This window comes from Ovis canadensis, chromosome 5 (genome assembly GCF_042477335.2).
Source record: "Ovis canadensis isolate MfBH-ARS-UI-01 breed Bighorn chromosome 5, ARS-UI_OviCan_v2, whole genome shotgun sequence".
NCBI classification, from domain to species: domain Eukaryota; kingdom Metazoa; phylum Chordata; class Mammalia; order Artiodactyla; family Bovidae; genus Ovis; species Ovis canadensis.
Window position 1 is genome coordinate 32,009,484 of NC_091249.1, and position 24,308 is coordinate 32,033,791.

Consider the following 24,308-nt stretch of genomic DNA (forward strand, 5'->3'; position numbering starts at 1 on the left):
GATAGGCCTTGAGAACGCGATGCTCAGTGAGATGCCAGACACAAAAAACTGTGTCTTATGAATTTAATTACATGAAATATCAAGAACAGGCAAACTGGCAGACAGAAAGTACGTTGATGGTTGCCAGGGGCTGGGGGAGGGGTGGGAAATGACTGCTAATAGGGACTGGGTATCTTTGAGGGAAAATGAAATTCTGGAACTAGATAGAGATGATTACACAACTGTGCAAATATACTAAAACCCACTGTATACTTTCAGTGGGTGTTATGGCATGGGCAATATATCTCAATAAAACTGCTATAAAATTAAAACTACCAAAAGTCAACCAGGAACCCAATACACCTAATATTGGAATTATTTTCTGCATAGCAGTTCATATACACTTTTCTTGGGTTTGTTCATTTTTTAGACATTTTTAAATAAAAAATTTTAAAATATTTAATTGGCTACATTGGGTCTTCGTTGCAGCACATGGGATCTAGCTCCCTTGCACTGGAAGCACGAAGTCTTAGCCACTGATCAACCAGGGAAGTCCATGGGGTTTGCTCACTTCTAACAGTGACAGCTTTAACTTTTGAGAAACAAAAAATATTCTACAATCTTGACAACATACCTCGGTGTGTCCTGTTCCCATGTGTGGCCCCCCTGCAGACACATAAGCCCACTTGGGGACATTATTTCTAGGCTCCTCATAGGAGGGCCTCTTTCTTATTTTTATTTCATGTTCACACTTTGACTTGAGATATAACTCACATACCACACAATTCAAAGGATTCTAACGCATTTACAGGTATTGCAATCATCACCAAATTTAGGACATTTTTATCACCTGCAAAAGAACCCTGCACCCTTTAGCTCCCCACCTCCTCCATCCCTCACCATATCTTGTCATCACTACACGAATCTGCCTTCTGTCTCTATAGATCCCTGTGTTTGGCATTTCATATGAATGAGAAACTACATGATCTTTTGTAACTAGATCCCCTGGAGAAGGACATGGCAACTGATTCCAGTATTCTTGCCTGGAGAAGTCCGTGGACAGTAGAGCCTGAGGGACTATAATCCATAGGGTCACAAAGAGTTGGACATTGCTGAGCACCACTAGCACTACTTTTACTTAGCATGATGTTTTCAAGGACACACTTGAAGGTCCTGAAGAGGCAGAGCTTTATTTCTTACATCCACCCACGGCATTCATAGAACCATCAGCACAAGGTGTCAGTGGTAGGTTGGCATCTGCAGAACTCACCACTGTTAACTTCCCTGGAACTGTTAAACTTGCCTCATTGTTGGGGAATTCTCTGGTCCAGTAGTTAAGATTCCATCCTTCTATTGCAGGCGGCAAGGATTCAATCCCTGGTGGGGGAACTAAGATCTTGCAAGCCAAGCCATGAAGGCACAGCCAAAAACAGGAGAAAACCTGAAAAATGTACCTCAGCCTTGGACCCTTGACTCCCACTGGAAACAGCGTTTCAGGTCATCTGTCTCCACGCCCCACGTGCACCCAATCCCCCAGGCCTGCAGAGGGCCCCCCAGGGTAAAGCAGTTCCCTAGCTGATGGTCCAGGCTGCTGACGCCCAGTTAAGGCAGAGCCAGTCTTCTCATGGGGGTCCCATGACAGCCTCTGTTTCTTCAAGTGTCAATGGGGACAGTGCCACCCCCCTTAGTGACACTAAATGACCTCTGGGTCCAAGCTGGAAGGCCCAGTTTGGCCCCTCTGGATCACTGCCCATCACTTGGATCTTCTGGGCCTGTTTTCGCATCTGCAAAGTGGAAATGATGCTACTTGTCTAGCATCCTGGGTTTTTCTGGATAGAGAAAACATGTTACAAGTTACAGAAATGCCTAGTAGGCTACAGGGCAATTTGCAGACAAAAGACACCACCAAATGCATCTGTAAAAGGCATTTATTCTGAGAATCTAAAACCTGGACAGAGAATATTGAACTTTGTAAAAAAAAAAAAAAAAAAGCCTACACAGGATTTTGGTGTTTATTTCTAATACATTAAACCACCTAATAATGAAGAAAAAAAGAGAAACTTTTAAAACAGTATTGCTCCAGTTTGTCTGCAGTTATGTGACTTAAAAATATCCCTGTTCTGTTGAGGTATAAGCTGCAAACTTTGGTAAAGTTAGAAACATTAACGAATCATTCCCCAAATACAAAACTCCCCCGACCAAAAAAAAAAAGAAAAAAACACAACCAAACCCTAAAGTTATTAGCTTCCTTGGTACATATACAGTAACTACAAAAAAAAATAATAATTTCATTTGGAAAAGGTGTTTATTCATTTTAAAAGGTTTCCCTCTTGTAATACCCAATTGGTGAGTTGAAAATTCTATTTCGAGGATCCACAAAACCCTGATTGTCCCCACTTGCTCACCTGGGGTCCCCAGGGAGGCACTGGAGGACCCCAGTTTAAGAATCCGGTTGGCAGTGTCAGTAATTCAGTGCTGAGAAAGAGCCCTGGGTTGAAAAGGAAGGAGGGACCAAAGGCACTTGAACATGGCCCCGGGCGTGGCTTCCGTGGCGTCAGGTCGGGACGGCGCTGCGCCGAGCGTCGGCCCCCATGGAGGGGAGGGTCCGGTGGAGGTAGCTTCGGTGTGGCCCCAGGTTTCTGCTCGGGTGGCCCGTGGCCTCTGTGTGTGGTGGGGATGCGGAGGCAGCCCGATGGGGGATGGCTTGGAGGTGAGGGTTTCAACGGGCCCCAGCGGGACTTCTCCGCTTTTCCTTGGAACAGTTTCCTGCTGGTGATGCGGGGCCAACACCTGGGTGTGGTGACACCCAGGACCACAGCCTTGCTGGGTCTTAGGCGATGGAACTTCACCTCTGGGGGCCCGACCTACCAACCTTGAAAAGATTGTTCTAGGCAGCCCGGTGCCTTCTTGCGAGTCGGTGGCGGGGATGGCTGAGACCTCAACCCTGGGAACTTCAGCAGCCTTCACACCAACTCGTTTCTAATCCCATCCTCAGAAGAAAAACCATTTTTTGAAAAACTTTGTTTTAGGTGTTTTTTTTTTTTTGCTGATAAAATTGCAGGCTTTTTGTTAAAAACCAAAATAAAAACACTGAGAAGTCCAACTTTGTTCCTTCCTTTGAGCCATAATACAAATTCCTGAAAAAATTCATAGATTAAAAAAAAAAAACATGGGAAGACGAGGCAGTTTTAGGGAGTGGAGGAAAAAACTACATGTTTAAGTTAAGCCCACTAAAAACGAAATGGGGGCCACGGACCCCTCTGATAACATGGTTTTTTTTGTTGTTTTTTTTTAAATACTTGGCGAGAAGTGCTTGAAGATCACCGCCCGCTGCCATAGCCGGGGAAGAGCTGGGTGAGGACGGCCTGCAGCGGCTGGTTCACGGTCATGGTGTAGCTCCGGCCCAGGTCATAGCGACAGGCCGGGCAGCTGAACACCTGGGCCTTGAAGGACCTGTCCAGGCAGTCCTGTGGGAGAGTGGGGTGGGTGAGAGGTGATCCTGGCCACCCATGGTCCCCTGGGGCACCACCAGGCACCCAGAGGACCCTCCTGACCCTCAGTCTCATTTTCCACTGCTGGCAGCCCATGACCGGCCCGGCTGCCCCAGGCTCATCAAAGACACGAAGGTTGAACTTTCCAGTGGTCCAATGGTCAGGACTCTGTGCTCTCACTCCCAAGGGCCCATGTTCGATCTCTGGTCAGGGAGCTAAGATCCTACAAGCTGATCAATCACTGTGGCCAAAAAAAACAGAGACTCCCAGGTCATCCTGGCTGCCAGGCTCCTGCACCTGGAGGTCACACCACCTGACAGGTCTACCCTGGCTCTCTCGTCACTGGTGCTGGAGTCCCCTGCTCAGAGGACCCTTCCTCAAGGCGCCCTGGAACATCAGGATGGCCCCGCCTCACCACACCCTGTCTGCTTTCAAAACCTTCCTCCTTCTGAAACTGTCTGATGGACTGATGTGCTTGTGTGTTAACAGAGCAGATGCTCCCCACGATCAGGGGTTGTGTCTCCCTGATGTTCCCCATGCCAAGCACAGGACCCAGCATGGAGCACAGGCTCAATAAAGATGTGTCAGTGAGAAGACAGAAGGGAAAGGGGGGAAGGATGGAGTTTGGATTCTGAGCCAGACTTCTGGGTTCGAACCCAGCTGTCAACCAAACAATGCGGGAGGCAGTGTGTGGAGGAAGAGTCAGGTGGAGACTGAGCTGCAAGCCTGAGGAGCCCTGGAGAGCTGACCTCCCCATGAGGCGAACAGCGGGGAGATGATGCCCACAGGGGCACAGACACCTGCACAGCTATGCACACCTGAAGGATGGCACAAGGCAGCTGCGTGAGGGGCAATGCCAAGCAGGTGAAAACCTGCTGCCACTAGAGGAGGGCAGTGGCTTTTGCTTCCTATATTTAAAAATCCCTGCATTCTTTTCCAGTATAAAGTCTATAGCTGATCGCAGACACAAGAGATAGTACTTTGTGCTCAATGCACTGACTCGGGTTCAAAATCAGATGCTGGACCACTTTGAGCTGCACGGTGGCCAAGAGGTGAAAACACTTAGAGCTCACTCACAGGTGATGGATCAACACAGCGTGGGCCATCTGCATGCTGCAGGGTGACTTAGCCTTCACACGGAAGGTGACTCACCCACGGGACCACATGGGCAAGTCCTGAACCTGATGCTATGGGAGAGAAGCCAGACCCAAGAGGACACACCCTGTCTGATGCCACTCACAGGAGTTCCCTGGAGGAGTCAGATCCACAGAGACTGTAAGTATCAGTAGAGGGTGGGGTCAGGGGCTGGGAGTCAGTGTTTAACGGGGACAGGGTTTCAGTTTGAGAAGATAGGAAAGATCTGGTTATGGGGCTTTTTAGAGTCACACAGCCAGAAAGGAGAGAGTTGGAGGTCAAACACAGGCAGCTGATCCCAAAGATGTGCTCTCTGTGCCACTCCACCAAGCCTCTGAACTTGGGCGCCACGTGGCCTGGGGCACCGGAGGGTATCTTTCCCAGCCTCCATCAGGCCACGTGAGCACTGCCTGAGCGCTCCACATTCTCAGGGTCCCTCTCCTGGTCTGACAACTGACCCAATGCCCTGGACACAGCTCAGTGACCTAGAGTGAGCAGGTGGCAGGGACGGTCCCTTCTGAGCTGCCTGCCTACACTGCCTGTAAATTCTTACAGATTGACTCTGGCCAGAAGGCATGGCAAGGATGCTGTGCATGCAGCCCAGTGCTTCCCAGCTCGGGGGACTCCTGGGACCAAGGAGGTGGGGCCAGGGATGCTGCTCAGCTCCCAGGACACCCCCACGATAGAGAACGATCCAGCCCCAAAGCAGGGAGAGACCCTGGTCCGGGACCCATCTCAGCCTCTCCCAATCTCTCTTTCAAAAGCATCAGACTGGAGACCACTTCCCTCCTAGGATTGACCGCTGGCTGGAGGCTCCAGCCCCACTCACCAGCTCTCATCCCCTGACAGGCCCTGGCTACTCCCATGTGCCGGGATGCTGCCCCGAGGTCCCTCTCAGGGGGCAGGTTAGTGCCACCTCATCCTCCAGGAAGCCTTCCTCCCGGCTCCTCTAGGTGATAAGGTCCTCGTGCCTCTCCAGCCCTGCCTGAGGCCCACTTAAATCATTAAGTATGACTAGATGGCAGGAGCAGGACAGCAGCCCCTCCTCTCCCACCCTGGACCCCCAGAGGCTGGAAGATGCTGGAGAAGACCAGCGTGTGACCCCCAAGGAAGGTAGGCACAAACCGGCCTGTAGAGGCCCCAGCAGAGGGCCAGTGTGGCTGGAGGCGCAGGGTGGTGGCGGGGCAATGGGCAACTGTGATGAAGGCTGGTGGGGGAGGGGAGAGCAACTGTAAGCCAGGCAGCCCCGGAAACAGACCCTGAGGCCCCGGAAGGGCAAAGGGCAGGAGGTCCGAGTGAAGCCGGCCATCACAGGGTGCCGGCAGGGGTCAGAGCACCCTTTGGGACCCCCCGGCGGCTCCCGCGGCCGCCCCCTCACCTTGCACACGTTGTGCTGGCACACGGTCGTGATCGGGCGGAACACCAGCTCCTGGCAGCAAATGCACTGGAATGTCTCCTCCACTTTGCTCAGGAATTTCTGAAAGCGGGAGAGCAGGTGTGTGAGTGCGGCAAAGGCTCGGTTCCCCAGAACGAAGAAGCACAACAGGCCTCCAGTTGCCCCGCTCGGCCCCCGCCCCCAGGTCCTGAATCTCATCTTCCTGCCCCTGCCCTGGGAGGACAGGAGTCGCTGTGACCCTGTCTGAGGACCAGAAGACAGGGGCCCTGGAGCCGGGGGAGCACATGCAGGCTCGAGGTCAAGACCACGCTCGTCAGTGCCTGTCTCGGTGCAGAGCCCAGTCCTGTGACACGCAGCGCCACCTGCCCGCCGCTCAGACACCCAGGTCCAGCAGGGGGCAAAATGGAGAAACACCTGCTTTCCTGGAGCCTGGGGCCCAGTGGGGAAGACCGAGGATAGGCAGGTGAAGACAGAAGCACAGCTTCTGTGGGGGACAGCAGGGAGCGAGGCAGGCTGCCCTGGAAGGACAGGGCAGGGGCCACCAAGAGCCCTCCACGGAGAAGCTGGCCTGCCAACAGAGAGACCTGAAGGACTGAGCCTCCTGAGCCTCAGGCCTCCTGAGACCTCCCGTCTGGATCCTGGGACCTGCGGACCTGTCACCCACCACACACAGCAGAGGGGACTTGGCAAGAGGGATTAAGTTAAGGCCCCTGAGATGGGGGTGACCCCGGATTCCCAGGGGTCCCAGTGTCATCACAGGCTCCTTATAAGAAGAAAGGGGAGGGTCAGAGGCAGACAGACAGAAGATGCTGAGCTGCTGGCTTGAGGACGGAGGGAAGGGCCACGAACCAGGGATGCAGCGACTCTAGAAGCTGGAAGAGTCAGGAGTCGAAACTCCCCGGGAGCCTCCAGAGGGACCAGACTTGCCCAGGCCTGGGCTTTACCCCCAAAGGCTCATTGGTTAGGGCAGACACAGTGATTTCACACAGGAAAGAGGTTGAGCCAGGAAGGCTGTGGGGGAAGGTACTCTGGGCAGAGAAACCCATTAGAGAGAAGGCTGTGAGACAGGATGACAGGGAGGAAGAGACCAGAGGCAGAGGATGTCAGCAGTAACAGGCAGCTGGCCCAGGGCTCAGGAGGGTTTGGGTTTGATCCTGACTGTGAGCCAAGGAGAAGTGGTCCCCACCAGGCAAGGACAGAGGACACCAAGGCCAAGACACTTGCCTGCAGTGACCCATCAATGTCACTACCCACCAAGGCAGGAGGACCGAAAAAAAAAAAAGAAAAAAGTAGACCTGGTTTGGCGGTTTCTGGGAAATTTGAAAACAGAATGACCCTAGGATCCAGCAATCCCACTTCTAGGTTTATACCCAACAGAACTGAAGGCAGAGTCCCAGAGTCACCTGCCTACCCGTGTTCACAGCAGCCCCTTCACAACAGCCAAAGCCGGAAGCACCCCAAGTGTCTAATGAGACGATGGGTAAGCAAATTCCATTCATGTGGTGGAATATTACTCAGCCTTCGAAAGGAAGGAGGGTTCCAACATGGATGGACCTTGAGAACGTGATGCTCAGAGAGAGGAGCCAGACCCAAAAGGACATACACTGTCTGATCCCACTCACAGGAGGTCCCTGGAGGAGTCAGATTCACAGACAAGAAGTAGATGGTGGGGCCAGGGCCTGGGGGAGAGGATGAGGAGTCAGCATTTCACAGGGACAGTTTCGCTCTAGGGAGATGAGAAAGCTCTGGAGATGGTGGCGGCAATAGTTGAATGTGCTCAATGCCACCGAGCTGCGCAGTTTAGAGAATGAAGATGGTCAATCTCACGGCATCACCATCTTACGACAACCAAGAGGAGAGGCCCCGGCCAGGCAGGAGAGCTCACCGGCCCATCCTTAAGTGACTTCAGGATCTCGGTCCACAGCTTCATGTTGCTCTTGTCCTCCTTGATGAGGCTGCTCTGCTGGGTGGTGAGGCTGTAGGGCTCCACCTTGGTCTTCTTAGGTGTCCCTTGCGAAGACCCATCACTTCCTGGGGCAGAGCCGGGGGCGGGGTGAGGATGGAGAGTGGAGGGGGCCCCCCGCCCCTGGGCACGAGGGTGGCTGCAGAAACACCCACCGGCCGACTTGCTCTTCCGCTTGCCCTTCCTGGGGGATGTGAAGCCCTCCTCCCCGTCCTCCTCCTCCTTGTCCAGGGCTGCCTGCTTGCTGTTCTCCTTCTCCTTTCTGGCCAGGGCCTCCAGGTAGCCCTCTGGGTACTGCGAGTGGGAGACGACAGGCCGGTCACCCCTCCCCAGTCCAACCCCAGAGACAGACTCCGTGCTCACTCAGCCTCAACCCAGAGGTCTCCACCGACCCAACTCTGAAGCAGTGACTGAGCAGAGACTCACGGTGGCAAACACAGAGACACACAGCCTGCGCCTCGGGGTGGGGGTGGCAGGGGAGGAGGCAGAGTGAGATCAGAGGCAGCAAAAAAGACAAGTCTTGTGTTGTTGCTGTTGTTGTTTAGGCTGTAAACCCACACAGCATGGGGGATCTTAAAGTTTCCCAACCACAGACTAAACCCAAGGCCTCAGCAGTGAAAGCCCTGAGTCCTAACCACTGAAATGCTGAGGAATTCCCAAGATAGCCTTTATTATTTATTTTGCCGCATACCCCAAGGCTTGTGGGATCTTAGTTCCCTGACCAGGGATTAAACTAGGGCCCTCAGCAGTGAGAGCTCAGAATGTTAACCACTGAACCGCCAGGGAACTCCCCCAAGACAGTCTTAACAGTTTTCCATTTCTAAGAGAAAAAGTAGGCAAACCTTTTCCAGCCAGGGGCCAGGCAGTAAGAATTTCAGGCTCTGTGCTGCCAAGAGCCAGCCCAACCCCCGTGGGGATGATGGGCATGGCTGGCTCCCAAGATGATCTCATTTACTAACCGCCAGCCCCAGGCCTTAGCTCCAGGACCCTATTCTGATGGGTCTTGCGTTCCTCCAAGCCCCAGAAGGCTTTGTTAGAACCCCACTTCCTTTTTGTTTGTTTCAGTTTGGCCTGAGAGGCATGTGGGATCTAAGTTCCCTGACCAAGGATTGAACCCACACCCCTCGCAGTGGAAGCTCGGAATCGTAACCTCTGGATTGCCAGGGAAGCCTCTAAAACCCCATCTCTAAGGCACCTACAATCACATCCAATTCTCCAAAGTTCCATCAACAAACCCTCAAGCTTTTCTAGCAATGTGAACGTACAGTGAAGACTTAAGTCCTAAATAAAAATCTTCCTCCCACTGAACAGTTCCTCAGCTGCCTGCCTCCTCAGTTCCTCAGCTTCTGAATTCCCTGCGGTATAAACACTGCTTCAAAAGACAACTCTCTGTGGCTCCCCCAGGGGGCAGGCGCTATCAGACTCTCAACAGCAATTAAGATTCCTGAAATAGCCCCACTACGACATATCAGCTGTAAAGCCGCTCACCGTGAGGAACAGAAAACACCATAATTATAGTGCAAAAAGGCAGTGTTCCCCAGGCATGGGGTAAACTGTTGGAAAAGGAAGATTCTGCAGCCATAGAGGTGAGCAGTTGGTCCAGGGGAGCGATCCACCTTATCTTTACATTTAGACTTCTCTCCATCTACTATGGGCTTCCCAGGCGGTGCTAGTGGTTAAGAACCCGCCTGCCAACACAGCAGACATAAGAGACCTGGGTTCCACTCTGGGTTGGAAGATCCCCTGGAGGAGCACATGGCAACCCACTCCAGTAGTCTTGCCTGGAGGATCCCATGGACAGAGGAGCCTGGGGGACTACAGGCCATGGGGTCGCAGAGTCGGGCGTGACTAAAGTGACTTAGCACACATGCACTACCTACTAATATTAATGTATTTAGACCAATTGTGTTGGTTTGTCAGCTTTGGGGTTAGGAAGGGGTGATAGAGAGGAAGAAGAGAGACAGGGACTTCCCTGGTGGTCCAGTGGTTAGGACTCTGCTTCCACTGCAGGGTTCCATACCTGGTCAGGGAACTAAGAGATCCCACATGCCACATGGTGCAGTCAAAAAAATAGAAAGAGACAGATGGAAAGAGGAGAGGAGAAGAGAAGAGAGAGGGGAGGGGACTGGCCAAGAGAAGAGATCAGACTCCAGACTGATTTCGGGTACGCGCCTCTAACACAGCACCAATGAGGAAGCCCAGCTCTCAGTTCTAACCACAAAAGCCAAGCCTTCAGGCTTCCCCACTGGTCCAGTGGTTAAGAATTCGGGTGCCAACACAGGGAACACCAGTTTAATCCCTGGTCCAGGAAGATCCCGTGTGCTGCAGAGCAATAGTCCATGCACAACAGCTATTGAGCCTGTGCTCTAGACTCTGGGAGCTGCAACTACTGAAGTCCGAATGCCCTAAAGCCCATGCTCCGCAACAAGAGAAGCCAATGCCATGAGCAGCCCAGGCATCAGAGAGAAGAGCAGCCACCACTTGCTGCAACTAGAGAAAGCCTGAGTGCAGCAACGAAGACCCAGCCCAGCCACAAAATAACAAATAAATGAATCTTTAAAAACATCATTTAAGGAAAAAAAAGGAAAGGCAAAGCCACGTGCACACCTGAGCCACCACCCCAACATCCTCTGGGTGAAGGACGAGGAAGGGAAAGCCAGGGAGGTACCACCCGTTCGCAACCTGGAAATCATCCAGGATGAGAGAAACCCTGGAAAGCATGGCCCTGCCGGCCAGACGCTCCCTGCCTGGGCCCCCGGCTGGCTCTGGTCTGGCCGCGAGTGCTGGCCTGGACGCACCTGCATGGTCAGCCCCAGCTTCTTGATCCGGTCCTTGCCCTCCTTGGTCCAGGGTCCCGGCTCCACATCATCTCGACGTAGGAGGAAGCGCCACACCAGGAAGCCAGACTTGCCCTTCTCGGGCCAGTACCTGACAACCTATGGAGGGAGTGGAGCGGGGATCAGAGGGGATCACGCTAGCATGGGGGGCGGGGCAGGCGGGTACAGCCACAGGGGCCCTGCTCACCTTATAGATGCCGTCGTACCGGTTGCCCTCGATGGGCGCGTACTTGCTGTGCTTGCGGCCCTTGACGTTCCGCACCACGCGGACTGGCTTCCCCGACCGCCAGTCCTTGGCCTCAGCCCCTTTGAGGTCGTTGATGGGGGCAAAGCAGTTGAGAGCCAGAGCCCTGCGGGGCAAGGCGGGCCCATGCTCTGGACAGTGTCCGCCTGAGAGGAGGCTGATTGCATCCCAAGCCCCCAATCACATGAATGTGTCACCTTCTTTTGAAAGAGGGTGCTTGCAGATGGAGTCAAGTTTGGCAGCGGTCAGAAAGGACTAGGGTAGGCCCTGAATCCAATGACCTTGTAAGGAAAGGGAAACTGAGGGACTTCCCTGGTGGTCCAGTGGTTAGAACTCCACATTCTCACTGTTCAGGGAACTAGATCCCACATGCCATAACTAAGAGTTCACATGCCTCAAATTAAAAACAAACAGACAATAAAACGCACATTTCCCATGCCACAACTAAAGACCCAGTACAGCCAAACTGGGGGAAAAAACCCACAAATGTGGGCCAGGCCAACAGGCGTGTCCCAACGGAGGACACAGAGGTCTGGGAGCTGGGGCGTGAGAGGTCAGCTCAGCTGCCCTCCTTTTTAAAACAAAGATTATTTAAGCAAAGAGTTTTCTGGAAAGCAAGAAATATCAATTTAGATTTCTACTAACAATGGAATGCTAGCCTATGCCTTGGCCTTTCTCAACACTGGAGAATCTGGGCAGCTTTACAGGATAAATAAATAGGAACTCATCATTGCTTCAATGTGTATTTCTTTGCTCACTAAAGATAAATAAATTTTTATGGTCACTGGGGATTGCATTACATTGTGGAATGATTTGCACATCATTTGCTTTATTCTGTTAGTTTTTCTTGTTGATTTGCAACAGCTCTTTACGTAGAAAGGCATAACCGTCAGGTATCCTGTTTATGGCAGACTTTTCCCCCAAGAGTCACCTGCCTTTTCTGCACACTGAAGGGTTTTGTGTGATTTATAATATTTAAAGGTTATCAGATCTCTATTTTTTCATTTTTGCTCTATGTTTATGCTTTACCCCATCCTGTAATCGGGGCTCAGGAAACTCCTGCCCACGTACTGATGTTGCAAATAAAGTTTTATCGGAACAGAGCCATGCATACCCTCTTCCGTGGGCTCTGTGGCTGCTTATGTGCTATAAGAGCGGAGTTGAATGGCTGCCACAGAGAGCATGCAGAGCCAAATATGTTTATTATCTGGCCTTCTGTGGGAAAGTTCGCTTTGCTGTGACTAACTGATTCACAGGCGGACAGAGCAGGGAAGAGATGGACCCTACGTACCACCACGTTGGGTTTTGGCCATGATATGTGGCATGTGGGATCTTAGTTCCCCGACCAGGGATGAAACTCGAGTGCACTCCAGTGGGAGGGCAGAGTCTTAACACTGGACTGATAGGAAGATCCCACTACCACACTCTTAATGGGGATCTAACTTCCTGCATGTAATGCCTCCAAAACAGAACACAGCCCCTCCCCTGTGTAGCCAGCCAAGGACGAGGCAGACGTGCGCTTGAGAAACAGGAACACTCTGCTCCGCAAACCTGTTGGTGTTGGTGAGTTTCTGATCACAAGACTGTTCCGCAGTCCGCTTGTTTCCGGAAAGGTCTCGTCCGCCGCTACCTGTGTATGTGAACGAGTTCCCATGGTCCTAAAAACGACACAGAGGGCAGGCTAAACCCTGCAGGCACGGGAAAGGAGACATCCTCAAAATGAAGCCACGCATGCCCATGAGGATGCCAGCTGCCAAAGAACCAAGGCGTCAGGACCAGCAACCCAAGAAACAGATAACACCAAGAGCAGGTGAGGATGCGGAGAGACTGAAAACCTGTGTGTAGCTGGTGAGGATGGAAACTGGCATGGCTGCTGTGAAAAACAGTATGGACTTTCTTCTCAAATTAAAAACGGAATCACTGTAGGCTAGCAATCCCATTTCTGAGTTTATACCCCAAAGAACTGAAAACAGGGACGTGAAGAGATCTGTGCAGACCCAGGTTCATAGCGGCATTATTCATAGTGGCTAGAATGTGGAGACAACCCAGGCATCCACGGATGCGTGACTGGATAAACAAAATGTGGTCCAGCCACACATCGGAGTATTACCCAGTCTTAAAAAAAGGAAGGAGATACTGTCACCTGTTACAGCGTGGATGAACTCTTAAGGACCAGATGCTCAGGGAGATAAGCCAGACAAAGAAGGATAAATATATGATTCCACTTATACGTCAGATCTACAGACACAGAGAGCAGATGGTAGAGGTCCGAAGCTGGGGGAGGGGATGAGAACTCAAGTGTCTAGTGGGGACAGAGTCTTGGCTTCAAAAGATGGGAACGTTTCTGTGGATGGATGGTAGTGATAGTCGCATGACAGGGTCAATCTGCTTAATGCCACTGAGTGGTTCACTTAAGAACAGTTACGATGGTTAAGTGTTCTGTTACGTGTATTTGCCACAGTTACACACAAATGAAACCAGCTTCCCACACTCACCACATCGTCCTCATACCCTCCAGCCAGGACCAAGGAGTAGGCCCCGTGATTGCTCCGGCCATGGATACCCGCCACGTGAGGTCGATGGACCCCCGACTCGCTGACCTGTGAACCCAGAGAGATAAGTGGCACCCCATGGACCAGACACTACAGATAAGCTCAAATGCCCTCACTCCTGCCTTCAGAGCCAGAGTCTGACCCTTCGATCCAAACGCATCAGTCCTGTTAACAGAACCCTCAGCCCCTGAAGGCCAGAGTCCAAGCCATACCAGGGAAGGAGCTGGTGTGAATCCCAGCCTAGCCTCCTGCCCTTGGGGTGGCCCTCCCCAGCAGAGGGGCTACTGGAAGGCCAGCGCCTGCTGGCCGAGCCGCAGAGCCTGACATCCACACGTACCTGGACTCGGAACCTCCACATGGTGCCCACGGGGATGCCCGGGATGGGGCCAAAGTGGTTGGATGGCACGATGGTGCACTCCTTGGTGCGGCCCACGCACGCCATGCCCTGTCCATTGCGAAACAGAGGGGAGAGCAGCGTGAGTGGCCACGGGCAGGCGGAAGGCAGCAGGGCCCTCCAGGAGCCCAGGGACCCCAGGAGCCCAGGGCCCGCTCACCTTGCCCCAGTCCCGCTGCGAGGATGACGTGGCCGACGCCATCTTCGCCTTCTTCTTACTCTCCTTTAGCTTCTCGCCCGCCTGCACCACCTCGCTGGAGTCGATCCGGCAGTCGGGGCAGTACCTGTGATCATAAGGACGTCACCCCCTGCCCGAGGCCGCATGCCCAGCCCCCTGCCTTCCTGCACAGCCAAGACTGCACAGAAGTGGGGAGGTGGGGAACAGCTTCAACTTAAATTCACGAACTTGACATAAGAAATCCATTCCCTCGGTCCCACGGGCCACACTGGAAGAGCTCGATGGCCACATGGGGCGAGTGGCCCCCTTGGTGGGCAGCAGACACTGACCCCTCCCACTGGTAACAGCAGTGCCCCCCATGGTGAAGCCAAGACCAGCCCCCACGCAGCCAACAAGAAGGGCAGTTCAACGGCACCTACTCACTGCCAAGGACTCAGTTCCCTGTCTCCACCAGGAGGGCAGGGGTGGGGCAAACAACAGCCACCTCTGTTAGCACTCCCAGGCTCTCACACCAGAGCTGCGCATCACGACTCTCCCACTCCAGGCCTGAGACGCCCGCTCCCGCCTCCGGCCCACAGTGCCTCCCTCCCCGCAGTGAGCCAGGGCCGGGCCACATGGGAAGGATCCCACATCTCCGTCGCCTCGGCCACCCGGGGGCACTCACCACTCCTCCTCAGGGGGCACGCTGCTGAGCGGTGGGCGCAGGCAGTAGATGTGGAAGGCCATGTCGCACTCGTCGCACATCAGCTGCTTGTCAGGGTCCTGCTTGCCCCCACACATGTGGCAGGCACACATGCGGCAGAGCTTCCGCTCATCGTCCTTACAGTGTTTGCAGGAGGGCCCGCTCTTCCCTGCATCCCGGGAAGCAGGGGACGGGATCAGCTCTGGCAGCGCCCCACCACCCCACCCTACACCCCATCACACACACAGAACGGAGGGGCTTTACAGTGTTTGCAGGAGGGCCCGCTCTTCCCTGCATCCCGGGAAGCAGGGGATGGGATCAGCTCTGGCAGCGCCCCACCGCCCCACCCTACACCCCATCACACACACAGCACGGAGGGGCTTTACAGTGTTTGCGGGAGGGCCTGCTCTTCCCTGCATCCCGGGAAGCAGGGGATGGGATCAGCTCTGGCAGCGGCCCACCGCCCCACCCTACACCCCATCACACACACAGGACAGAGGGGCTTTACAGTGTTTGTGGGAGGGCCTGCTCTTCCCTGGATGTGGGCTGGGGTATCAGCTCAGGCATGACTCCCACCCCTGCACCAACCCTCAACCCAGCACAGAGGGGCTGGATCAGAACTCACTTCTCATCGGGTTTTCCACCATGGGGTTCCCCTCGCCCGGACGCTCGATCTTGAAAACTTCGTCCACGAAGACAATCCGACAGTCGTTGAGAGAATCACCCCTACGAGAGAACGGGCCTGTTAGGACGACCAGCGGGCTGGTCCCACCAAAGACCCCAAAAGACCCGGCCACTTGGACATGTTCTCAGAGCCCACGAATGGCTCTGATTCTAATTATATCGGAGAAGAGGCTTTAGCAGGGCCCTGTGAACTTGCCTAGCTACTACCCTCGCAAATTCCAAGTCCTACCAAATCAAGAACAAGGTGAAAACAGCAAACAAGCCAGAATTTCATTATGTGATGCATTTGAGAGAATAATTTTTAACCTTTGGGAGGTGAGGCCCACTAAGAGGCAAGGCCCACTAAACAAGGCTCAATAGGCAAAAACTATAAAGCAAGTTCTGATCAAAATATGAAAATTTTTAAAAAATTACAAAAACTCCTCTAGGTTAAAACAACCCCAGGGATCATCTCACTGCTTCCATCAGACCATCTGACTGCATCCATCAGATCATCCCACCACCAAGAACCACATTTAAATAGTAAAAAGTAGATGGCATCAGTTTGAATGTGCTCCTTGGAAGGAAAGCTATGACAAACCAAGACATTGTATTTAAAAGCAGAGACATCACTTTGCCAACAGAGGTCCATATAGTCAAAGTGACAGTTTTTCCCGTAGTCATGTACAAATGTGAGAGCTGGACCACAAAGGAGGCTGAGCACTGAAGAACTGATGCTTTTGAATTGTGTTGGAGAAGACTCTTGAGAGTGCCTTGGACTGCAAGGAGATCAAACCAGTCAATCCTAAAGGAAATCAACCCTTAATATTCATTGGAAGGACCGACGTTGAAGCTGAAGCGCCAATACTTAGAACACCTGATGCAAAGACCCGACTCATTGGGAAAGACCCTGATGCTGGGAAAGACTAAAGGCAAAAGGAGAAGAGGGCAGAAGATGAGATGGTTAGATAGCATCACTGACTCAACCGACATGGAGATGGTGAAGGACAGAGCAGCCTGGTATGCTGCAGGGGCAGACACGACTTAGCAACTGAACAACAACAAATGTAACCCAATGTATACAAGATGCCATTTCAATGTGCAATGAATGTTGAGGAATGATTAACAATCGCTAGTTTACACTCTTTCTCAGCACTGAGGTTTTGAAATCCTGGGTATATTTTACACTCACAGCATATCTCAGTGGCTCCTGGCCACATTTCAAGTGCTTGGCAGCATGTGACTCGTGACTGCAAGGCTAGATGGCACATGTCCAGATCTACCCACCAGTTCAAGGGGAACGTGGGGACAGAGGAACAGAGGAAATGACACCAGGAGGATGTTGGTGGGGAATCCAGACTGTGCAGATTTTATATGACAAACAACCCAGCCTCCCCAACAAACAAGGAAAAGGAGGGAAAAACAAAAGGACAGGAAACCTAAGATAAAGGAGACTGAACGATCTACTGCGGATTTCCCTGGTGGTCCAGTGGCTAAGACTCCAAGCTCCCAATGCAGGGGTGGGGCCGGGTTCCATCCCTGGTCAGGGAACTAGATTCCACCCGCCGCAACTAAAGATCCCGCCTGCTGCAACTAAGAGCTCACATGCCACAACTATGGCCTGGCACAGCCAACGAAATAAGCAAATACAAATATTTTTAAAAGAAACAGATCTACCAACTTAACTGAAATCTGTGGACATTACTTAGATCTTAAACAAACAAATTATTTTTTTCTAAATGTGAGCCAACCGGCAGACAGAACAATGACTGGATAGATGTTAAGAAATTAAATGTTCTGGTGTAATAATAGCATTAAAACTGTTTCTGTAAAAGAGTCATTTTAAAGAAATATACTCAGAAGTATTAACAGACACAATGAAACGATGATTGGGAATTACTTCAATTTAATGGGGTGGTTACATTCTCAGGTGAAGGAAAATTAAAAGAATGTTGCTAGCTGATACTCCTTTATAGAATAATGAAGGAAAGGTTTTCAAGTAGACAGAAAATTACAAAGGAAGGCATCTGGGAGGAAAAAGGCAGACAGACAACAGAAAGGGCAGAAACATGGCTATGTACCGTAGATTATGTTCTTTGTGCATAGATTATGTTCTTTCTTTATATATCATAAATCATATATGATGACAGAAATCAAGACATCGTCTGACACTCAACGCACTGAGTGTAAAGGAATGCAAAGGCATGAAAGATTTCCACACTTCCCTCAAAGTGGTAACAGAGACACTGGTATGTCACAGGCTTCTATGACAGAATCCAGAGAAACCACTTAGAAAACTGTGCAAAGCAATACATTCCAAAAGACCATCAATAAATCAAGACAGAACCCTGAAACATGCTTACATAACCCACAGGAAGGGCAGGAAAAGAGACACAGGAAAAAGAAAATGGGGAAACAAACAGAAAACAAGCAACAAAATGGCAGGCTCAAGCTCTGATGACTCAGTGGCAAAGAATCCGCCTGCAGTGCAGGACACACTGAGACCCCTGGGTGGGGAAGATGCCCTGGAGAAAGAAATGGCAACCCACTCCAGTGTTCTCGCCTAGGAAAGCCCATGGACAGAGGAGCCTGGCGGGCTACAGTCCATAGAGTCGGATATGACGGAGCGGCACACGAGCCCTAACATACCAATAATCACCTTAAATGTGTAATGGGCAAGACACTGTTGATCCCTGGCCAACATGAATTGGAACTTCATGAATCTGGTTATAAGTGGATTTTTCCCAATAATAAATGCTACAGTACCATACAATCCCCACTTGGTTGAATCCTCACACAAGGAACCACAGATATGATGGAACCACAGAAATGGGACGATGGACTGTAAGTTATGCTTGGATTCTCAACTGCACAGAGGTTGGTGCCTCTAAGTTGTTCAAGGTTCAATAATGTATGCCAAGTGGTAGACTTCCCTGGGGGTGCAGTGGTTAAAAGTCCAAACTTCCACTGCAGGGGGCATGAGTTCAATCCCTAGTTGGGGAACTAAGATCCCACATGCTGTGTGTTGCAGCCTAAAAAATATGTAAATAATGGCCAGAAAACATAACACATGCCACGGAAAATGCAGACTTGATAAAGTGGATTAAAAAAAAATGACCCAACTATATACTGTTTATGCAAAGATGGGTTCGATAATGGACAGAAACGGTACGGACCTAACAGAAGCAGAAGATATTAAGAAGAGGTGGCAAGAACACACAGAAGAACTGTACAAAAAAGATCTTCACAACTCGGATAATCACGATGGTATGATCACTCACCTAGAGCCAGACATCCTGGAATGTGAAGTCAAGTGGGCCTTAGAAAGCATCACTACGAACAAAGCTAGTGGAGGTGATAGAATTCCAGTTGAGCTATTTCAAATCCTGAAAGATGATGCTCAATATGCCAGCAAATTTGGAAAACTCAGCAGTGGCCACAGGACTGGAAAAGGTCACTTTTCATTCCAATCCCAAAGAAAGGCAATGCCAAAGAATGCTCAAACTACCGCACAATTGCACTCATCTCACACGCCAGTAAAGCAATGCTCAAAATTCTCCAAGCCAGGCTTCAGCAATACGTGAACCATGAACTTCCAGATGTTCAAGCTGGTTTTAGAAAAGGCAGAGGAACCAGAGATCAAATTGCCAACATCCACTGGATCATTGAAAAAGCAAGCAAGTTCCAGAAAAACATCTATTTCTGCTTTATTGACTATGCCAAAGCCTTTGACTGTGTGGATCACAATCAACTGTGGAAAATTCTGCAAGAGATGGGACTACCAGACCATCTGACCTGCCTCTTGAGAAACCTATATGCAGGTCAGGAAGCAACAGTTAGAACTGGACATGGAACAACAGACTGGTTCCAAATAGGAAAAAGAGTATGTCAAGACTGTATATTGTCACCCTGCTTATTTAACTTATATGCAGAGTACATCATGAGAAACTCTGGGCTGGATGAAGCACAAGCTGGAATCAAGACTGCCGGGAGAAATATCAATCACCTTAGATATGCAGATGACACCACCCTTAGGGCAGAAAGTGAAGAGGAACTAATAAGCCTCTTGATGAAAATGAAAGAGGAGAGTGAAAAAGTTGGCTTAAACTCAACGTTCAGAAAAAGATCATGGCATCTGGTCCCATCACTTCATGGGAAATAGATGGGGAAACAGTGGAAACAGTGTCAGACTTTATTTTGGGGGGCTCCAAAATCACTGCAGATGGTGATTGCAGCCATGAAATTAAAAGACGCTTACTCCTTGGAAGGAAAGTTATGACCAACCTGGATAGCATATTCAAAAGCAGAGACATTACTTTGCCAACAAAGGTCCGTCTAGTCAAGGATATGGTTTTTCCAGTAGTCATGTATGGATGCGAGAGTTAGACTGTGAAGAAAGCTGAGCACCAAAGAATTGATGCTTTTGAACTGTGGTGTTGGAGAAAACTCTTGAGAGTCCCTTGGACTGCAAGGAGATCCAATCAGTCCATTCTAAAGAAGATCAGTCCTGGGTGTTTATTGGAAGAACTGATGCTAAAGCTGAAACTCCAGTACTTTGGCCACCTCATGCGAAGAGTTGACTCATTGGAAAAGACTCTGATGCTGGGAGGGATTGGGGGCAGGAGGAGAAGGGGACAACAGAGTGTGAGATGGCTGAATGGCATCACGGACTCGATGGACGTGAGTTTGAGTGAACTCCAGGCGTTGGTGATGCACAGGGAGGCCTGGCGTGCTGCAATTTATGGGGTCGCAAAGAGTCGGACACGACTGAGCAACTGAACTGAACTAAACTACTGTTTATGAGAAACTCCAAATTCAGCCATAGTGGTGGAGATACACCATGCATATTCATTCATTCACTTATGGCCATTCTGTGTGGTTTGTAGGATCTTAGTTCCCTAACCAGGGATCAAACCCAGGCCCCCTGCAGTAGAAACAAGAGTCTTAACCACTGGACCACCACGGAACTCCTCATTTACTTTTTTTTTTTTTAAGTGTGTTAATTCACGTATATATATATATCTCAGGTAAAGTAGACTTTAGAGCAAAGGAAATTACTGGAGACAAAGACAGACATTACATTAGGAACAGAAAGATAACACACATGAGTATGTCCACATCAAACAACAGATCCTCACGATTCTGAAGCTGACAGGTGAAACAGACAAATCCAGTTACAGCTGAACACCGGGACAGCCCCCTCAGCACATGACAGAAGTACTAGGCTGAACATCAGCAGGAGTTAGAAGATGCGAACACCACAATCAGCCGACACGGTCTAACTGATATAAACAGAACATTTGCCCGAACTACAGAATATACTCTTATTTTTTTTTAAAGAACTTTGCAATATTCACCAAGACAGACCCCACTCTGAACCATAAAACAAACCTCGACAAGGACTGGAATCATACAGTGCATGTTCCTTGACCGTAACAAAGTCAAATTGGAAATCAACAACAGAAAGACAATGCAAAAAATCTCTAAACACTTGAGAGTTAAAAACTCCATGTTTCTCAATAAGCCAGGAGCCAAAGAGGAAGTAAGTGTCAAAGGAAATTGTAAAAACAGAGGTAACTGAATAAAAAGAAAAACAATACAGCAAAGTATGTGGAAAGCAGGTAAGGCAGCTCTGACAGGGAAATTTGCAGCACTGAAATGCGTACATCAGACTTTTAATAATCGAAGTTGCTACCTCAAAAAGACTAGAAAAAGTCAACCCAAAAGAAGGAGAAAATGATAAAGGTGGCAGCAGGGAATTCCCTGGGAGGGGTTAAGACTTCAGGCTTCCACTGCAGGGGGCATAGATTCAATCCCTGGTCAAGGAACTAATATGTCACCTATCTCAGCCATAACTAACAAACTAAATATATACTTTTTTTTTTTAAGATGAGAGCAGAAGTTAAAGAAATAGAAAACAAGAAACCAACATTCTAAGCAAGGAAACAAAAAGCAGGTTATTTTCTTTTTTAACAATCATGTCACCGCACCAGGGCTGATGCCTGGACCTTGCCCCCATCAGCCTCCCCCGATCTTCCTGCTGCCCCTTGCAGTCAAGTCCCAGCTCGGTTGCCTGAGTGATGATTCTAATTACAGGTGGCATCTGCGCTCTTCTGTAGTGGCTCAGATAGTAAAGAGTTCACCTGCAATGAAGGAGACCTGGGTTCGATGGCTGGGTTGGGAAGATCCCCTGGACAAGGGAATGGCAAGCCGCTCCAGTATTTCTGCCTGCAGAATTTCACGGACAGAAGAGCCTGGCGGGTTATGGTCCATGGGGTCGCAGAGTCGGACACAACTGAGCGACTGACACTTAACACTTACTCCGTGCTCTCAGGCTCCAGGAGCTGCCAGCAGCAGAGAGCGCACAGCACTCGGCACCCCTCCCAGCCATGGCCTAAGCGCTTCCTCCTCCCTCTCTCCCCGCTAGCCCACTGGCCTCCTCAAGAGGCCAGAAAGACACTAAGAATGGTCCTGCCCCAGGGCCTCTGCACTCGCTGTGCCTGTGCTCAAGACAGTTGCCTCCACTCATGTCTTGTATACAACATGTACAGTGGAGTATTATTCAACCACCAAGAAAGGTTCACCGTGCAACATGTATGGACCTTGAGAAAAAAGCCAGACACAGAAAGACACATAGTGTATGATTCCACTTATGTGAGGTCCCTAGGAGTCAGATTCACAGATACTGAAAGTCGGTGGTGGGGGCCAGTGGTAGGGGAGGGGCTGGGGCGTTCAGTGTTTCAAGGGGACAGAGTTTCAGTTTGGGAAGATGAGAAAGTTCTGGAGATGGATGTTGGTGGGGGTGGGGATGGTTGCCCCAACAATATGAATATGCTTAATGCCACTGAACTATGCGCTTTAAGGTGGTTAAGGTGTTAAGTACTTCCCTGGTGGTCCAGTGGTTAAGAATCCACCTGTCAATGTAGGGGACGTGGGTTTGATCCCTGGTTGGGAAAGATCCCACATGCTGCGGGACAGCTAAGTCTGTGCGGCACAACTCCCGGGAGCGCGCACACTCTAGAGCCTGTGCTCCGCAACAAGAGGGGCCACTGCAATGAGAAGCCCACGCAACACCACGCCCCCTACCCCCCACCACTCGCTGCAACCAGAGAAAGCCCACACACAGCAACAGAGACCCAGTGAGGCCAAATAAGTCAAGAAAGATATTAAAATGGTAAAGATGTTAAGCTTTCTACACATACACAGAGAAGCCTGGTAGGCAGGGTTCAGCAAATATGTTCTGCAAAGGGCCTGGCAGTAAATATTTTCAGCTTTGTGGGCAGCCACCCAGCTCTCTTCTGGGCGCCCTCCTAACATGGAGCAGCCACAGTGAAGCAGTGAACAGATGGGCATGGCTCAGTACCAATAAAACTTTATTTGCCTGTCAGAGCTAGGGGCCAGCTCTGGCCTGTGGCCAACAGCCTGTTGACCCCTGATGTGAAGGGCACCCTGGGTAGGAGTGTGTGGTTCTGGCTATGTTCTTGCCTGTCTGTGCACACACGTGACCCGGGAAGGTGCGGGGACCAGCCATGTCTCCAGACAGGAGAACTGCATGACCAGGGAACAGGAGAAGGGAGAATATTAAGTGTGGCCTTCAGTACTTTCTGGACTTGGCCACATTTTTTCACCTGTTTGCCAAATTCAAAATGACAAGTATACAAGAACAAGGAAGCCTGAAATCTCTGCCAGGGCCCCAGAGACAGTTCCTCTATGCAGGTTGGGCATAGAGGGCCCGGGGAGAAGATGGAGGCCGGGCAGACTCACCCGATCCTGACGTTGGCATGCAGCTCCCGCGCTGTCCTGGTCTCGCGTTTCCGCAGGATCTCGGCGTCATACCAGAAGCCGCGGTCCTTGGGGAGGTCTGGGTTGTAGTTGACCATGACCACCTGGCCCACCTGCAGGTCCTCCCACTTGATGGTGTGTCGGGCCCGAGCCCGGACGTTCTGTGAGGTCATCTGGACCACTCCGTTCTCTGGGTAGCTGCAGGGGAGAGCCCTCAGCTCAGACCTCAGGCACCAGCAGGCCTCACTCCATCACCGGCAGAGAGAGAAGCCAGGCGGAGAGGGCCACCCAGTGTGCGGGTTTGAGTTACGCTCGTCACAGCAATCCAGAAAGGCCCCTCCCAGAGAGCTCATCTGTTGGTGTTAATAACACACAGGCACAGTGACACGTTCCAATGTGTCACAGCAGCCACCAGCCTTTGCAGCACCAGGGACTGGTTTCGTGGAAGACAGTTTTTTCATGGACCAGGAAGGCATGGGTGGTTTGAGGATGATTCAAGGATGATTCAAGTGCATTACCTTTACTGTGCACTTTATTTCCACCCTTATTAAAGCAGCTCCACCTCAGCTCACGAGGCATTAGAGCCAGGGGGAGAAAAAAAAAAGCTACATTGGGATCCTAACCCCTGGCACCCTGACAAGTGGTGCTTATTGGCACCTAATCTGGAAATAGGGGCTTCCAAGATGGTGACATCAGCAGTAAAGACCCTGCCTGCCAATGCAGGAGACATAAGAGATGGGGGTTCGATTCCTGGATCAGGAAGATCCCCAGGAGAAGGAACTGGCAACCCACTCCAGTATTCTTGCCTGGAGAATCCCATGGACAGAGGAGCCTGGTGGGCTGCAGTCCACGGGGTCGTAGAGAGTCGGACACGACTGAAGTGGCTTAGCATGCCACGCACCCTGCTCATTTAGGGACACTGCTCAACCTGGAAATAGGAGTGTTGCAGACAGGAGAAGTTAAGATCAGGTCCTGATAGAGAAGAATCGTCCTAAACCTCGTGACTGATGGAT

General features: G+C 50.9%; 1 protein-coding gene across 3 annotated transcripts in view; it reads right to left on the reverse strand.

Moving 5' to 3' along the window:
• Positions 1-1,889: 1,889 nt before the first annotated feature.
• The window catches only part of UHRF1 (ubiquitin like with PHD and ring finger domains 1), a 35,647-nt gene continuing 13,228 nt past the window's right edge, over positions 1,890-24,308 (reverse strand). For 2 of the 3 annotated variants that reach the window (XM_069591427.1, XM_069591429.1), the window contains exons 5-17: positions 23,278-23,493; positions 15,476-15,576; positions 14,833-15,019; positions 14,151-14,274; positions 13,934-14,041; positions 13,540-13,644; positions 12,596-12,702; positions 10,988-11,150; positions 10,762-10,899; positions 8,119-8,257; positions 7,886-8,031; positions 5,983-6,081; positions 1,890-3,446 (exon numbers count right to left, since the gene is read on the reverse strand). In XM_069591427.1, the coding sequence (XP_069447528.1) occupies positions 3,300-3,446; positions 5,983-6,081; positions 7,886-8,031; positions 8,119-8,257; positions 10,762-10,899; positions 10,988-11,150; positions 12,596-12,702; positions 13,540-13,644; positions 13,934-14,041; positions 14,151-14,274; positions 14,833-15,019; positions 15,476-15,576; positions 23,278-23,493 (1,780 nt within the window). In that variant the 3' untranslated portion in view covers positions 1,890-3,299. Of the gene's footprint in view, positions 3,447-5,982; positions 6,082-7,885; positions 8,032-8,114; positions 8,258-10,761; positions 10,900-10,987; positions 11,151-12,595; positions 12,703-13,539; positions 13,645-13,933; positions 14,042-14,150; positions 14,275-14,832; positions 15,020-15,475; positions 15,577-23,277; positions 23,494-24,308 lie in introns of all 3 variants that reach the window. The other variant, XM_069591426.1, reaches the window with a different exon arrangement.